Source organism: Vipera berus (assembly GCF_964194415.1).
Source record: "Vipera berus genome assembly, chromosome: 2".
NCBI classification, from domain to species: domain Eukaryota; kingdom Metazoa; phylum Chordata; class Lepidosauria; order Squamata; family Viperidae; genus Vipera; species Vipera berus.
In genome coordinates, this window is record NC_138203.1 from 243,173,775 (window position 1) to 243,191,813 (window position 18,039).

Genomic DNA, 18,039 nt, shown 5'->3' on the forward strand with positions numbered 1-18,039 from the left:
ATAACATATCTGTGAAATTTTCTTTGGGTAAATGATAGCTTCCAGTTTTTAGAATCCTTTCTTCCTTTGTACAGAAAGCAGACCTGCTAGAAAGGCTCACATTCATGCATCCGCTTGTTTTTCTCATCTTGATAGCTCTCAAAATACAGATGTGATGCCAAGAAAATAGGCATTGTTATAATACATAAAGAAAATTTAACCAAAATGTTTTATTGATACATTCTTGGACAATATCACAGGATTGAGAATATGGAAAGGGGGGAGTTTTGCAGCAAAGATTTGTTCTCACTAAATTGGCACATAAGCAGCAAGATCAACAAAATTACTTATTACAAACAGTATAAAACATACATGCTTTTTTCCTTAAAATTCTTTTTTTTTAATCACACCAGTCAGTCAGTTAGGGCATCAACAAAGAGGGGAAAAGAAATTCAAGACATGTAAAAGCCATTTTCTTTCTCCCAAACAGCATAAGAATTATTGAAATTATTGCAAAATTATATACTTAATGAAAAACAAACGGGAAAAAAAATCAGAAAAGTAGAAATACAAATACTTAACATAAAATATGAACAAATTACACTACTGGCATGCAATTCCATATACTGAGATGACCTCTATCAAAGCTCAGCAAACCGTTCTGCTTTTTCCGTTGCCATCAGAATTTTGAAAGGTGGAGGTAAAGGCGAGGAACAGCGAAGTGGTTTGCTTAATCAGCACAGTTTTTGGCCTTAGACTTTTTTCTCCCTTTTTAAATAAATAAATAAAAAACTTGTATGAATTGTAGGTATTCCATAGTGATCATACATGTCACAAATATAAATTATTCCCAATCTTGGGGGAAGGGGGTGTCTTCATTTTTTCTTTCTCCCTACTTAATGTGCTGTGAAACGAACAGAGCTTGCATGAGGCTGTGCATTCCAAACCATTGTTAATCCTCGGAAACAACGTAAATGGCAATATGTGAAAAGAACACACACACACAAAAAAGAAGAAAATCCTCACAAACTGTACAGAAAGTTGAAAAACTTGCAGTTTGGAAATACATATAAAGACAAAAAAATAGCCCCTTGAAAGTCACCTTTGCCAATTGCAATCCACCCAGAGATGCTAGGCCAACGTTGCAGATTGGAGCTCAGAGATAATGTCTCCCAGACAAAGAAAAAGGTCCAACATCACAGCCTAATGGCAGTGCCAGTGACTTATTAAGCCAAGAATATTGTAAGAATATTTTCATTGAGCAGCTGTTCAGAATACTTGGATCCTCCATAATGAGTGCCTGTCCTTTCAACTCTTCCAGCAGTGCATACTCAGCAGCTTCGGGAACAGGCCTACATAAGGTTTGGTGACTGAATGGATGAAAATCTCCATCCTCCCATGATTCCGTCTGATGCAGCGGATTAGATTACCAGGTTGTTATAACTGACATACTTCTTTTTTGCGGCAGGGCCTAAGAGGGAAGAACAGAAGAAAACAGTCACGAATACAAGAAACTGAGGAAAATTCTGCAATGGTATATACATATTACCATTTGGAAAACTTTGTCACATTGCAGCAGACAAAGGTAATTTTTTTCACAGTGGTATCTAGAAAGGCAGTGAATATAACTTCATAAAAAATGAGCTGCTTTAGAAAATAAAATGCTAGATCCTCCTTTGGCCTCTCCAAACATTTTTTTTCCTGATACAGTATGCTTACAAGATGTATTATAACAAGATTGTTACTCTTATTTATTTTATAATTCATCAAATTCATTTGTGTTATATATGTAAACAATCCCTTGATATGATGTATATATGTTAACTGTTCAATCAAAGCGGCAGCAGCAAGCGTATAGACTAAACGCAGCCTGACAGGAAAACACGCGGGAACTTGACAGCTGTCAAAGTTCCCCGTACCGCGCAGGCGCCACCACTGACAGCTCGCGGCTGTCAAACGCCGGACTACGAAGAAGCCTGAGCTGTCAAAGCGTCCACCGTACAGCGCAGGCGCAACCACTGACAGCTCGCGGCTGTCAAAACACTAAGACACGCGGAAGCCGGAGCTGTCAACAAAAGACGACGCGGATTGGTCCCTGCCTGACAGGGCGCCAAAATGGACACCGCTGATTGGTCCTCGCTACCAGCTGCCGGCTATAAAAGCCGGACAAGTTATTCTTTGTTTGCCTTGCTCTTAAATAAATCTGTTGTTATTAGCCTGTCGTCCCGAGTGGTCCTTCGGCTACTTCACTGGCGACGAAGGTGGGATCGCTCCGGAGCTGAAGTCACGGCCGAGGAAGGGAGTTCCCGGCAAGAGCTGTCACGGAAGTTTTAACTTCCATCGGAGCAACCCAGGACCGGACGACATGGCAAACTTCGGCCGTGTGAGGGAGTTTGATACACGCCATCCCGAGAGATGGCAATCACACCTCGGCCAAGTCGAGGGATTCCTCCTCGTCAGTAAGATCACTGACGACCGAGCAAAGGCCGCCGCTCTGCTGTACATCAGCGGGCCCCCGGTGTACGATGCAGCCGTCGGGTTGTTCAGCCCAGTGCCCATCACTGAAGTCTCATACGCGGACTTGGTGGACCAGCTGAGCAAATACTACATGCCGGCTCGATCAGAACTATACTGGCGGGTGCAATTCGCGCAAAAGAAACAACGGCAGGACGAGCCCGCCAACGAGTTCATCGCCGGGGTCAGACATGCCGCAAGGAACTGCTGCTTCCCCGACCTGGAAGATCGCATCAGAGACCAGGTGGTGATCGGTCTGAGGGACGAGAAGCTACAAAAAAAACTGACGTCCAAACCCGACATGAACCTGGCCGAGCTGACCAGGGAGATCATGGCATACGAACACAGCCACAAGAAGAAGCCGACCAACACGACCCCAGAGACCCCCGCGACAGTCTACCAGGAAAGCGCAGCCTTCAGCGACAGCGGAGAGTCGGTAGATTTCACCGACGGAGAAGCCCTACAACGCCGAATGGAGCACAGACAGCCAAGAAGGGGAAAGACGTCGGACCGCCGGGGGTCCAGGAACCCTCCACCGCCACCACCGCGTTACGAGCAACGAGCCGCCTGTGCCAGCTGCGGAGGCAATCATGCCCGAGGAAGTTGCCGTTTTAGGAACGCGAAATGCCACAATTGCGGGAAGACTGGCCACATCAAGCCGGTGTGCCGCAGCAAAGGCCGGGACAACATCAATGAGGTGGAGGCAAAACCCCCAGGTAGGCCAGCCGCCCAGGCCAGCAGAGAACCCCACCCAGGGCCCCTGGTAGAGACTGTGGACAGGGTAAACAGCATAAGCTCCAAGGTTAAGATCTGGGTCAGAATTCAGGGGGTGCCCTGCCACATGGAAGTAGATTCCGGGTCGGCAGTTTCCTTAATTTCTCTAACAACCTATCAGGAGATCTGTCAGAAGGGCCGAGGACAAATTTCCCTGAAACGAACTCAGGTACACCTAGCGGACTTCCAGAAAACCCCCATTCCGGTGGAAGGAAAAGCCAAGGTCGTAGTGCAGTACAAGGGGTTCAAGGGTCCCCTGGAGGTTTTAGTTACGCCAGGGAACCGCACCAATTTGATAGGACTAAACTGGTTCAGTCCACTAGGTATCGCTTTAACAGGGGTTAACACCATCCTAACACCCAGCCTAGAAGCCGTTTGCGATAAGTTCGCCAACGTTTTCGATGGCACTTTAGGGAAATACACGGGTCCCCCCATCTCCTTACAGTTAAACCCTGCAATCCAACCAGTTAAGATAAGAGCCAGGAGGGTACCTTTTGCCCTTAAAGAAAAAATCGAAAACGAACTTGATCGCCTCGTAGGACTAGGGGTGCTTGAGCCAACAGAAGGGGGAACCTGGGAGACCCCAATCGTCACCCCAATCAAACCTAATGGGGAGGTGAGACTGTGCGCTGATTATAAGGCGACAGTCAACTTAGCCCTCAGCCCCCATGCCTACCCAGTGCCAGCGGTAAGGGACGTATTTGCTTCCATCCGCTCTGGCACCCTTTTCGCCAAGCTCGATCTCTCACAGGCGTACTTACAGCTACCTGTCACTGAGGACACTGCGGAGGCCCAGACAATTGTTACCCACCGCGGCGCCTTTAAGGTAAAGAGGCTCCAATTTGGCATATCGGCGGCCCCGGGTATATTTCAGGGTATCATGGAGAAGACCCTGAAAGGAATACCCGGGGTCTGCCCCTACTTTGACGATGTTCTCATCGCCGGAGAAAACGAAGCGAACTTAGCTGACAGGCTGTCAGCTGTGCTAAGCCGGCTCAGAGAAGCCGGCCTCAAACTTAAGCGGGAAAAGTGCTCTATTGGAGTCACCTCCACTGAATTCCTAGGGTACAAAATAGATAGCCAGGGCATTCACCCCACCTCAGAAAAACTACAGGCTATTCAAACCGCACCCAGTCCTAGGAATAAGCAAGAGCTGCAATCCTTTTTAGGATTGTTAAATTTTTACCATGCCTTCATCCCCCATAAGGCCACTATTGCGGAGCCTCTGCATAGACTCCTAGACAAGGGTACAACTTGGTCCTGGACCAAAGAACATGAGAATAGCTTCCATTCATTAAAAAAGATTATCTGTCACAGTTCAACTATCACCCTTTTCAGGGAGGACACCCCAATATGCATCGCTTGCGATGCCTCTCCCTATGGAATCGGGGCTGTTTTAAGTCACATATTCAAGGACGGCACACAAAGACCCATAGCCTTCTATTCACGCACTCTAACCAAAGCTGAAAGAAACTACGCCCAAATCGACAGGGAAGCCCTAGCAATAGTAGCAGGGGTCAAAAAATTTCATGATTACCTATATGGAAGACCATTCACTATAATTACAGATCACAAACCCCTGCTAGGCATATTCACGTGGAACAAAACTACTCCACAAATTCTCTCCCCGAGAATGCTAAGATGGTCAACCTTCTTAGCAGCCTATTCCTATCAACTAATACATAAACCAGGTAAAGAATTGGGTCATGCTGACTGCCTCAGCAGACTGCCCATACAAACCAGGGACCCAGACCCAGCCCCAGCCAGCCAGATTTTAGCAATCTCCCAACTTCCAGAATGCCCCCTGACTGCAAACATCATAGCTACTAATTCTGCCAAAGATAAAATACTTGCCAGAATCCACAAATGGGCCACAACAGGATGGCCAGCTCAAAATCCACAACCTCAATTCCAACCCTATTATAACAGAAAAAATGAGATCTCAACACATAGAGGATGCCTGCTGTGGGGAAATAGGGTCATCATACCAGAAAGAAACATAGACCAAACATTACAAATCTTACACGAAGGACACCCTGGAATTGTAAAAATGAAGGCGATGGCTAGAAGTTATGTGTGGTGGCCAGGCATAGATAAACAAATAGAAAAGTACGTGGGTGGGTGTTATACCTGTCAAGGGACCAGGAATGAACCACCCCAGGCTCCAATCCATAAATGGGAAACAACAAGGAACCCTTGGTCACGTATACATATAGATTTTGCGGGACCCATCCAAGGCCAAAGTTTCTTAATTGTAGTAGACAGCCACTCAAAATGGCTGGAAGTCACTCCCCTTAGAAAAACAACGTCCCAAGCCACTATACAAGCTTTACGAAAAATATTCGCTACGCACGGCCTACCTGACACCATAGTTTCTGACAACGGACCTCAATTCACCTCTCGTGAATTTCAGATCTTCGCTACGAAGAATTGTATTAGGTTGGTCACGTCGGCGCCGTTCCACCCATCGTCAAACGGGATGGCTGAAATTATGGTACGATCCACAAAAGAAGCATTAAAAAAATTCGTTAAAGGAAACTGGCAGAGGCGCATCAGCCAGTTCCTCTTAGCACAACACACAACACCTTGTTCCACGACCGGCAAATCACCAGCCGAATTAAGATGGGGGAGAAGACTAATAACACGTCTGGACAGACTGCACCCTGACACGTATCCAGAAGAAGAACCGCACCCCCACCCCGCCCGCACACTCAACCCAGGTCAATTAATTTGGGCGCGATCATACACAGATAAAAACAAGTGGGTCCAAGGGACAGTAATAAAACAAACGGGGCCCATCTCATACCTTATAGCTACGCAAGCACACGGCAACATACGCCGCCATATTGATCAGCTCAGACCCAGACAACCACCACACACTTCTGGGCAACCAACCAATGCCAGCATACAGCTCCCACCGGAAATGCTGCCTATTCCAAACCAGGAAGAAGAACACCAAAACGAAGACCCGGAACCTGAGCACCCTCCACCCCTTCGCCGCTCAACCAGGAATCGGAGACCACCCACCTACCTAAAAGACTATCAGTGGGCAGGTTCAAACATCCAAGACGGCAGAAACGCACCAGGGGAGGGGTAAGGGGTGTGTTATATATGTAAACAATCCCTTGATATGATGTATATATGTTAACTGTTCAATCAAAGCGGCAGCAGCAAGCGTATAGACTAAACGCAGCCTGACAGGAAAACACGCGGGAACTTGACAGCTGTCAAAGTTCCCCGTACCGCGCAGGCGCCACCACTGACAGCTCGCGGCTGTCAAACGCCGGACTACGAAGAAGCCTGAGCTGTCAAAGCGTCCACCGTACAGCGCAGGCGCAACCACTGACAGCTCGCGGCTGTCAAAACACTAAGACACGCGGAAGCCGGAGCTGTCAACAAAAGACGACGCGGATTGGTCCCTGCCTGACAGGGCGCCAAAATGGACACCGCTGATTGGTCCTCGCTACCAGCTGCCGGCTATAAAAGCCGGACAAGTTATTCTTTGTTTGCCTTGCTCTTAAATAAATCTGTTGTTATTAGCCTGTCGTCCCGAGTGGTCCTTCGGCTACTTCATCATTTAAATGTTTGTCGATGACTAACAAGTTAAAATATAAAAAAAAAAAATAGCAAAGAAGAACAAAAAACAATGGTCATCAAGGATAAAACCAACAAAACAATTGACAGAGATCTTTAAATGGGCCATCTCACCTCTCCATCTCACAGAGCCTGGAAGTCCATGCTCAAATTTATAAGTTTTTTTCTTTGAAAATAAATCAAAAGGTCTTATTTCAGTGACCAATACATGTTGTATGAGCCCTGATATAGCATGAAGATCTTTATATGAATTAAGAGTGTTCTTGTCAAAAATGGCCCTTTTCAACTAAAAAATCCTATTTCAATTATGTAACTGTTTGTTTATTCATGATTAGTAGTCTCAATACATTAAGCACTAAGAGAAACAAAAAAAATATAAATAATATTTTAAAAATCCTTGCCCTTCCTCCCCTGAAAGATGGCTGCAGCTGAAAAGGGATGTCTTCCAGACAACTTGCAAGCTAAGGTACAGAACAGAAACTATGTTGATCCTTCTTATCAATGACATACTGAAGGCCTAAGATGGGTAGTAGTATCTGTCCTTTTGGATCTCTTGGTGACTTTTGAATCCATCAGCTCCAGTATCCCTCTGGACTGTGAAAATGGGGTGGGGTGAGGGGCCACTCTCTGGTGATTCCATTCCTTCTTGAGTTGATAGTTTCAGCTTCTGTGTGGTGGGGAAGAGAAGATGAAACTTGCTGGCCAGGAGTGAGAAAACCATGAAGCAGGGGCTCAATGTGACCACCACCCAAAATTATCCATCTGTAGTCCCCAAAACAAATATATTCACCCAACTATAAGAGAGCTAAAGATAATCCTCACCACCTCCACAAGCTGCCATTTGGTGATGGCTTCAGTAGTCACCTCATCATGGGCAGAGCAACAAGTCCCACACCTGGTGCTGTTAAGAATGTGCTATGAGATGGAGAATGAGGAAGAGTGCCAGGGGCCTCCGGCTCCCATGCAAAAGAAAGTTTCTGCTTTAGGCATCAGATACTCCAAGGGTTGACCCTCTCCACTATTTTACTTACATGAAGTTGTTTAAAGTTATTTACTGGCTTGGGGTAAAGTATCATTAATATGCCAATGATACCTAATTGAAATATGGATCCAATGTCTGGAAGCTGTCAATATGTGGACTGGAAGAAATTGTTGGAGATGAGGTAAGAAGCTCAGAAGGGAATACACTGAGCAACAAAGCAGGAATCCCAATTTGTCCCTACAATCCAACTTCAGATTCTGCTGCTCATGTTCTATTTTCTGGGTCAACATTAAAGTGTTTTGGAGAATCATTACAATCTCCCCTCCTCCACAAACATTGCAGCTGTGCTGCTGAAGATTCACAGCTTGGGATAGAAAATCTGTGTCCTCCATTGTTATATATGTCCATAAACACACAAGCATTCACTCATTTTTGTCTATCACCATTATCTTTTCCCATCTTTTCCTCCCTATCAAATTTAATCACCACTGTGTGCCTTCCTGCTCTGTATTTTCCAACTGAAAATTGTTGGAGGCATCTGAGCTAATGCAGTCTCATTCCAATACTTGATGAGATGCATGCCAATAGATGAGCTCTGCAGCTTTCTGCATTGTCAATCAACTACATAGCAGAAAAGAAAGAGCAAAACTACTGAGACTTAGTAAAGAGTTCACAGGTTACAGGGAAGTCAGCCAAGGACTATATGTGGCACATGACCTATGATCTGTAGTTATACAGTATGTCCATATGCCTGGAAATGAAGCCACTGTTGTCAATGGAATTTACTTCTGAATATGCTGGATCATGCTGCTAGTAACTAAGCAGCATGACAAATTCAAGCAAGGTTCATCCAGTGTCCAAAACCAAGAATAATGAATCCCTAATTGCCATTTGGAGAAGAGATTTTTGTGTCATTGATAAAAGATTACTTTCTATTCTGTTTAGAAAAAAAGTCCTCCTATTGAAATAGTTTAGATTTTACATTTTGAAGCTACTTAATATACCAGCCCCGTTCACTTCTTTTTATGACTATATCTCTTGTTTCTATCTATCCATCATGACCACCAATAAATTGTATTTGAAACTGTCAACATAATTATCTCACAGACAATAACATGAAACTCAGAGACAAAAATATCACATTTTCATGATTTAGAACATTTTACCTCATTGTGTATATGCACATATAAATATTCTATAATATTTATTTAGACAGGCTTGAATTCCATATTACACACACACACACACAGAGGAATTATATGATCCACTTGTGGGCATCATTTAGGAGTCCCAGTGAAATGAAAGGAAAGCTGCCTGGTGAGGCACCAGTTTAATTCCTTTTCTGAATCTGTGCTGGAGCAGCTGCAGACTGACTATTCCTGTGGTTTGAGGGTGGGAAGAATGAAATCAGCTGTAACATTTTGGGCATCTGTTGCTGCAAAATGCCATAAATCTAATTTGATAGGAACACCTGGTAAACAAGATCCTGAAAGTAATAATAGCAATTTCATTAGATGTCATAAAAGGTATATACAAAATGGTCAGAAGGGATTATACATCCAGTTCAGGTTTTGAAGCTTTGCAGTGAGTGATATGAAACGAAAGGTTCAGAATCACAGTTCAAACTCTGCAGTACACATGTTCTGTTGAGATGGTATCAAATCACAACAGCCTTACAGTAAATGTCTCTGAAATTGAATGAAAACTATTAAAATATAAACTGGGCGTCAAGTATTCTGAGATATATGGTAAAACAAAACCAAAAACATAGGTAGTAAACAAATATTTTTGTAAGCCACCCAAAGTCACTGAGAATAAGTAGGTACCATACCATTTTTTTTAAATAAAGAGGAAGAAAAAGGACTTTATTATAACAGTAGAATAAGTAAGTAATCTCTAATTAAAACTAGAGTGTAACAAGACTTCAGAATTTGCAATCTATAAGAACTATTCTTCCAGTTATATTTTATTGGCTGGTAGTGCTTTTACAGGCAGGTTTTTTGCTACTTCACATAAATAACAGGAGTTTTTAAAAAATAATTTCATAAATATGACTCAGTGCAACATTGATTTTCTGCTGTTGGATTTGGTGAGTCATAGAATTTGTGTATTTAAGGGTATCCTCTGCTCAATCACAGCATAACAGGTCATACTGTAATAATCTAGATCCTACAATTTGTTCCTGAATTTGGATCTGATTAGGGGGGGAAAGTATTCTGTAGATCCTCTGGAGAACAGCATAGTACTGTATGCAATTCCCAATGAGGAAAGTGCTTATTCAATTGAATATAATTCCTTGTTTGGCTAAAAGCTCATTTCAATCCTAAAGCAAACATTAAAAAGTCTGCTTCCTTTGAAATGTAGTTAAATAACATCTTAAGCATGATAATTTGCAGACATCTAGTAGCTTGGTCTCTTAACTTCAAACTCATTTTCTACTTCCCATCAATTTTGTTTGCTATGCCTTTAAAAGCATTTCTGTCTTCATCTCTGTGTTTATTGGATTGTGCTTGGGTTGCTTCCTTTTTATGTGCAACTAATTGCAAGGTTTGTTAAGGAGGTGTTAGATGATAATTTTCTTATTTTTAAAAAAATCTCATTTATCCAAGTGAAGAAACTTCTGGGCTACAAGGACATAGACCCATTGGTGACCTAGACCACAGCTGACTCTAGTATATACTCATGGCAGACAATTTCCCTCTCCTATCAGGTTTAGCAGGTAGATGTTTTTGGAACAGAGTAATAATGGCATTTTTGTTAACATCTGCAGCAGGAAATAACAGGTTATAATTAGCTGAATATTGTTCATTCTCATGAAAATGTGGGCTATTGTTGAATAATAGATAAACAACCCTGCAACATCACCAAATCATCTTCAGACAGAACATCAGTGCTAGATCTTTTTTTCCATTTTGCATAAAATATATGTTTAATACAATTTAATATAAATTAAGCATGGAATGTTTAATTTTAATGCAATCTTTTAAGTGCATTTAATGCAATGCAGTTGCAGCATTTCATAGTTCTGTGTTTCTCACACAAAGATAAGAGTATGACTGAAATTGGGAGACAAACATTTGCTTTTATTTCTACACCCTGAATACTGCCCCTGGTTCAAAGAAAACCTAATTTCTACCACAAGATGTAATATTTCACACAGTTGCTCATATAATTTTGAAAAGATTCATTTCTGGCTTGTGTAGAATTAAAGAAAATAGAGAAACAAGAGGTCCTACTAGGGAACAACAGGAACATGATTTGTGAGATTGGTAGTTAAAGTAATTTGATTTCTGCAGTGTCTGTTTGTTTGCTTGTTCTGTTGTATCTATTCAGGAACAGTTCAATAATTTATAACACCAACCCTGCTTAGTGCGTATTTATTAATTTGGCTGATGATTGTAAGATTTCGCTTATAAGATTGCTTCAAGCTATACGTTAAAGTTCATCTAAGGAATTTCAGGCCAAAAAAGTCACCATAGCAAGATTATAAACATTTTGTTTTCTGGTTAAATGACAACCAGAATAGTATTTGATACTGATGTTTTGTAAAGCAGAGGTCCCCAACCTTTTGGGCACCAGGGACCGGTTCTGTGGAGAGAGGTTTTTCCGCAGACTGGAGGGGGCATGGTTTTGTGTTGTCGGTCTGTCACAAATGGGCAACTATGGCAGTTATGATGTTTCCTATTTCAAGGAAGATCAATTGACTAGAAGGCAAATTGATGGGAATGTTCCCCATGACTCTTCCTGAATCCCTTTCATTCCTTAGCTCCCTTCTATCTTCTTTTGAGGTTTAAGTAGCTCCATTTTCAAAGTATGTAGCTACAAAAGCATTTCTCAATTCTGGTGGCTTTGAAGATATATGGACCTCAACTTCCAAAATTCCCCAGTCAACATGCTAGATAGACCAACATGCCCTACTAGGGTATGTCAGCCCTACTAGGTATACCAGATCAAGAAATCAATTCCACAGAAAAGCTAAAGATATAAAATATTTTATTAAGATTGGCTGAGGTAACAGAATCATGCAAGTTCCCCCCCCCTCCTCTGCTTTGGTAATAGTCTATTCTTTCAAAGTTATCTTCCTTTCTTTCTTCAACAGACATCCCCAGCTTTTTTTCCCCAGTCATGCCTATGAACCTCAAGGCTTGCCCAATTTTGCTTGAAACAGGTAATGCTTCTAATTCCCCCCCCCAGTACAGGAACATTTTAAAATTAAAAGAACCAGGTTGAAAAGAAATAAGGAAGGATGACTGATCAGGTATCTTCAATCACATTCATGTCCATAGGCAGTAAGATAAGCATCAACACAATACAGAACTGATCTAAAATTTAAATTCCTGATTAGCTACAGACTGTAGGTAAATTTATCTTGAAAGCTAACTTGCTTGAGATTTATGTAAGGAGAAAGTGGGATAATCCACAACAATATCTGAGCAACGTGGCTTGCACTATGTAAATAAAACAATATTATTTAGTCCTTGGTCTAACTTTAACTATGCAGCCTTTCAGTTTCTATAGATGATTCAGAAGATCCCACCTTGCTCTTTTCTGCAGATCATAACTTTTTCATCCTAAGATTAGGGGACCAGGATATAAACCTGTCTTGAATTCCATTCAACCACTAGGCAACATGGCATGGATGGTACTCCTCAAATTAAACCTTAAAATATAGTTTTATGGAAAATGAAAGCAAAAATCTTATAAGATGATTTGCCAAATTTTGCAACTCTTGTTCTGGGTCCAGTCCTTTAAAGAGTAACATCTGGCAGGACTTAGAAAACAAGGCTTTTCAGTCATGGTGTCCACACTCTGGAACATCATCCTGTGGTGGAATTACTGGTTGAAGGGGAGGGGGCCTATCCAGTAGGAGTAAAGAGACATTCTAGCTTGGAATCAGTTTGGGGGAAGAAAAGTCTGAAGTTTATTTTTATAACCCTTGTGTTATAGGGAAGGAACATAGTCTGATGAGATTCTTATCATATAGGTGATCAGTAATAAAATATCTATTTCAGCCTATTGATTCTGGTTCTGGAGTGGTTCTGATTGCCTGCCTCTATCCCATCCCTTCTGGGATTAAAATTGCTCAATCCTTTTGGTCTTTTGCAAGATATTAAGATCTTGGCTTTTCCATCTAGCCTGGGGCCCTGGCACTATGAATGATTTGTTTCATGGTTAATTGAAATTTGGGACATTATTAATTCTCTTAGCACCTATTTTATGCTATTGATGTTTTATTATTTTTAATTTTGGTTGTTTTGTTCTGTTTTCATTTTGTTTTTAATTGTTAGGCACCCAGAGTCAAGTATATGAAATAAGCAATCATATAAATTCATTAAATGAATAAATAAATACATAAATAAATCCTGTAAGGCTTGTGGACCCTGTAAGCAAGTAAACCTGAATCAGGAACTACCAATAATATATTTATAGACCATGAGTCATTGTGAGACCCCAGATTGGTAACCACTGCTCTAAAATATTATATGCTACCTATTATTACGGAATAGCCTCCTTCTACCTTTGATGCTATTTTCTTCCAATAAATTCTGATACCTTTCTGTGTATTTCCCCCTCATATGAATACAGATTTTTTTTACTGCATTCTTCTTATTACTTTCAGTAAATTCTTTTAAAGGAGTTTGCTTTGGATGATGCCATTATTCCTTATCTAACTGCAATTTTATTTCTGAGTTTTAAATTCAGTAAATATAGTTATTGCAACCCAAGATCATTTTGTCTGTTTAGCTTATTTCTCTTTTAAATGCATTTCAGCTACTTAAAAATAAGAAGACAGGGACCCCGACTGATGTTTCCATCTAAAATCTTAAACTAAAAATTTCTTCTAATACTTTCTTCATGAAATACTGTATCTCATAGTGGTAGGTCTATTGTTAACCTTGCAGTGAATTATTTGCATTATCACTTATATATTTAGTTCAAACTATGCAATTATCTCAGTGTAGATTTGTTCTCAGCTTTTTTTAAAATCATTTTGGAATGATTTTCTGAAGGATATCACATGCTTCTACATGCTTACAAACAGCATTTGGTGCAGAAAAGTTGTTTCCTTATTGTACTACATCTCTATGATGGAAGCACATATCTCTGTCTCTATAACCATACCTGACATATGGTCTGATTATTTAAGGGATTGCCTGTCTCCCAAAACAACTACCTGGCTGATTCAATCCTTCAGGGTTGGTGCACTCTAGGTTCCCTTGATTAAACAACATCATCTATCAGGACTTCAGAAATACACCATGTAGAAAAAGGTTACCCCAAGATCTGGATGGCCCCCATTCAGCAGTTGTTTAGAAGAGCCGTGAAGAATTGGATCTTCATCCAGGCTTTCAATGAGGGAGAATGAGGCCCCTTGCTTCATTCCATCTGGTCTGTCATGCTTGCTATCTTTTATTTCTTATTGGTTTTATTGTAATTTCAATGTTTGATGGCTGTGAGCACCCCAGAATCATTGAAAGTTGGCAGCGTAGAAGCTTAATAAGTTGTTGTTATTGTTACTTCTGCTTTTCAAACACAATCCTTATAAAAATAAAGACTGGAATGCAGTATTTGTTAAGGACATGTCAGTGAATATTCTCAGTCATCCAGGTACAGTTATCTGGAAGCTGAGTCATGGGAACTGGAGTTCTTTTCTTTTCTTTTCTTTTCTTTTCTTTTCTTTTCTTTTCTTTTCTTTTCTTTTCTTTTCTTTTCTTTTCTTTTCTTTTCTTTTCTTTTCTTTTCTTTTCTTTTCTTTTCTTTTTGGTTTGAAACATTTTCCTGCTTATCTAAGTAGCTTATTTAGTCCCCTACTATCCCAGGATAAAGAAGCTACTGTACTTTGATAAGCAGCAAAATGTTTCACACCAAAAAGAAAATAAATCCAGTTGCCATGACTCAGTTTCCAGTTGTTATGGCTTATTCAAAGCAATGTGCCTTGGGCTCATCGACTATGTCTGTTCATTAATTTAAAAGTAAAATTGGCTCAGTTCCAAAGGGATACAAAGAACATTTGCTCCAATCTAGCTAGTCTAGAACAAGAAAATCTGTAGTTTTAAGAGCTAGTTCTATCTTAAATTGGGGAAAAAAACAACAACCCATAGGCTAGAGTGATATTGGAACAATCCTACTGAAGATTGTGTTTCCAGCTTTCACTGAAATAGCCTGAAAATATTCTTCATAGCAATGTAACAGAACAAGCAGTGTTTTAGGCTCCAAATATGATAGGTATAATATCAACTAGCAGTAGCTATGGCAACAATACATATATATCCTTATTCAAAAGTAAGTGAAAATAGTATATGAACTACTTTAATGTATGATTACACTATGTGCTGAATTTAAATGAGTTTTGGGGGTTAATCAAAAGCAAATCTGATCCTTATAACTAGTTTGTATTCATATGGCAATTATTTCCATACAAGCAACATTTGCTAATATGTGGCCTGTGCAAAATTCAGTCACGTTTCTCACCCTCCTATATTTTATTATAGTTTCAGAATATTCTTCTTATCACAGCCATAGCTCAACTGTGCTTTATCAATCCAACAGACCTGTAGTATATACGTATGGTTCGGTGTCTATTTATGTGTGTATGTAGGTGCATATAAATGTCCTTAATAATCTTAAATATTCAGAGTACTGCATTCTTTTGAGTAGTTAGTTGTGTTGAATCCACTATTCTGTTGCATCTACTGCTAATGCAATTTAGTTAATATCTTAGCAGTTTATAATAGACCTGGTTTATTATTTATTTACTCACTTATCAAGTTATTTAAATATTCTTCAACCTTTGATACCAATATTGCTTTTTCCATCTTATAAATTTCTTATAAATATACTTGATTTTTTTATTATTAAGGTGGTAATCTTTTAGATATTGGAGCATATGTTACTGTGCATACAGTTCATAGCCCATTCACATAAAGGTATGGGGAATAACATCCTTTATATTAACTTTTCCATGTCACAAATTAACCTATTTGGTGTCACTATGGTCCTAGAGAGGCTTGAATTAAACCTGCAATTTTATTATATTTTTTTGTGAACCAGTACTAAGATTTAATATATGTTAAAGAAATCAAGTAAAAATGTGGAAATTGAGCATTGATTCATACTTCTCAAATCCCTTGCTATCGGATCTGAGCCTGAAAATATCTAAAGTGCCCAAATACCTGTAAAGCATCAGGTTGTTTACACATAATGTAGGGAATACTTTATAGAATATATAGTGTGGTAAACAAAAAAAGATGATAATTGGATCCTTTGATACAAGTCCCAGCTTTGGTTTGAAGAGACCTTCACCCATCCAGGAAAGCATTGGTTTTTCTCACAGATCTATGACAAACTCTCAAGTAATCATCCTGCTATGACTATTTTTGTTATATCTTATCAAGCCAGATGGGTTTAATGTGATGCCTTGAATGGTCAAAATTCTGATTTAAGACCATCTCTCAGTGAGTACAAAATCCATCTCAAGGAGCTTTCAAGGACTAAAATCTAACAAGATTTCCATTAGTCTCTTTGGTATATTTACTTTGGCTTTCAGAAGGTAAAGCAAATAATCTAACAAATGGAAATAAAGATTCTACATCCAGAAGGTTGAAATGTTAATTGACAACTAATTTAATATACTCTCTAATGTGAACTTGATAACAAAGTTGGCCTTTAGGAAACACTTTACAGACGGCAAGGACTGATGTTGTAATCAATAATTATGTGAATTACTAATGCAGGCAATGAACAGTTTCCCTGCTGTCCAGATGGAAAGGCATTTTGCAGCAATGTATCAGGAAATGAAACAGTTGATCCTGAAAATTCCAGCTGGAACAAAGCTCTAGTCAGTTTGATGTAGCTGAATAGTTGGAGGGTCATGCTACTCACCTCCATCTCTTCAAAGACATATGCACCAGTTTAACTTTCTGAACTGTTATCAGTCTCATTTAAACACGGCAACTCATGTAATGTGCCCCAAATCAAATCTCCATGTAAGCCTTACATCTTAGCTGAATTCAGAGAGCTGAACTTCATCAAATGAACGTGGAAAACAACATTATTAAGATGACTGGCCAGAAATAGCCAAAATCTTATAGTAGGCAATTTGGATGCAACAATTATAAGGTAATGTGTATTTTCATTTCCCAGTGTAACATTTTCTGTGTACTGTGGTAGCTTGTATCTGTATCTGGCAGAAATAGATGTATGTGAAAAACTGCTGCCCATATCCTCTAAGATATTTTGGATCAAGAGAGGATGATTGGCAGTGATAACCAGGAATGTACAGGGCCTCAAGAAGGGTGCTTCACCTCCATATAGTGTAAACGGCTCTTAAAAAAAAAGGGTGACATATGGTGACAGGAAATAAGATGCATGACTGCCCAATATAGCACAAAGTGTGGTTAACCAGTGCAGGCACACAGAGGCATGTTGTCTCAAAGAGCTGTGGACTGGAGTTTGGATCCATTTTCTGCTTGGGCAACCAAGCTGCACTGACAGGGATTTAGTCTACAATGAGAACTTAGAAGAAGTGAAAGTTCAGGTGAGGTGCCTGTTGTGTCGTGGATTCTTGGGAAGCAGGAGGCGAGATGAGAGAGTTCAAACAGGAACATTGCTTTTATTTATTATTTATTGAACTTATTGAACTTATTTATTGCTTTATTGTAGTAACAGGAACAGAACTGAGAACAGAGGCTTCTACACAGCTACTTATATGGTTGGCCACTAGGCGGCAGCCAATAGGTTTAAAAGGACCTATTCCCACCCCAGAGCCAACCAATGATTGTCCTGGAGACTACACGTCTGGGCAGCCAGTGACCGTTACGCAGACCCCTAATTAAGCAATCTCAAGCAACATTCAAAGACACGTGAAAACAGTTCAAGTAAAAGGCCCAATACATTACTGTGCCAATTTTCTGGAGTCCCATGGAAGCCATGGGAGAGAAGAAGTGAGTTCTTTTTCCTATAGGAATACAGCCTGCAGAGTCATGATAACTGGGAAATTGGCTTGATGGCATCTACTCAAGCTCTGTATTGCAGGTCATAATGAAGGAAGGAAAGAATGACAAAGAGCTTTCATGTAAGACTTAGGGCAGAAGTATTGTGCTTTGGAAACTGTGATAAGGAAACTCCAGCCTTCATTCATTAAAGCAGAGTCTCTTGGACATTTTGAATTTCTACTTTCCCGGCTTTCAGCAATC

The 18,039-nt window shown here is 40.4% G+C and overlaps 1 protein-coding gene across 1 annotated transcript in view; it reads right to left on the bottom strand.

Moving 5' to 3' along the window:
• Positions 1-1,400: 1,400 nt before the first annotated feature.
• Positions 1,401-18,039, bottom strand: part of GRM7 (glutamate metabotropic receptor 7) — a gene marked incomplete at both ends in the record, with an annotated part of 531,934 nt that continues 515,295 nt past the window's right edge. Inside the window, one exon of the mRNA XM_081320747.1 lies at positions 1,401-1,450. Within this exon, the coding sequence (XP_081176873.1) occupies positions 1,401-1,450 (50 nt within the window). The remainder of the gene's footprint in view (positions 1,451-18,039) is intronic.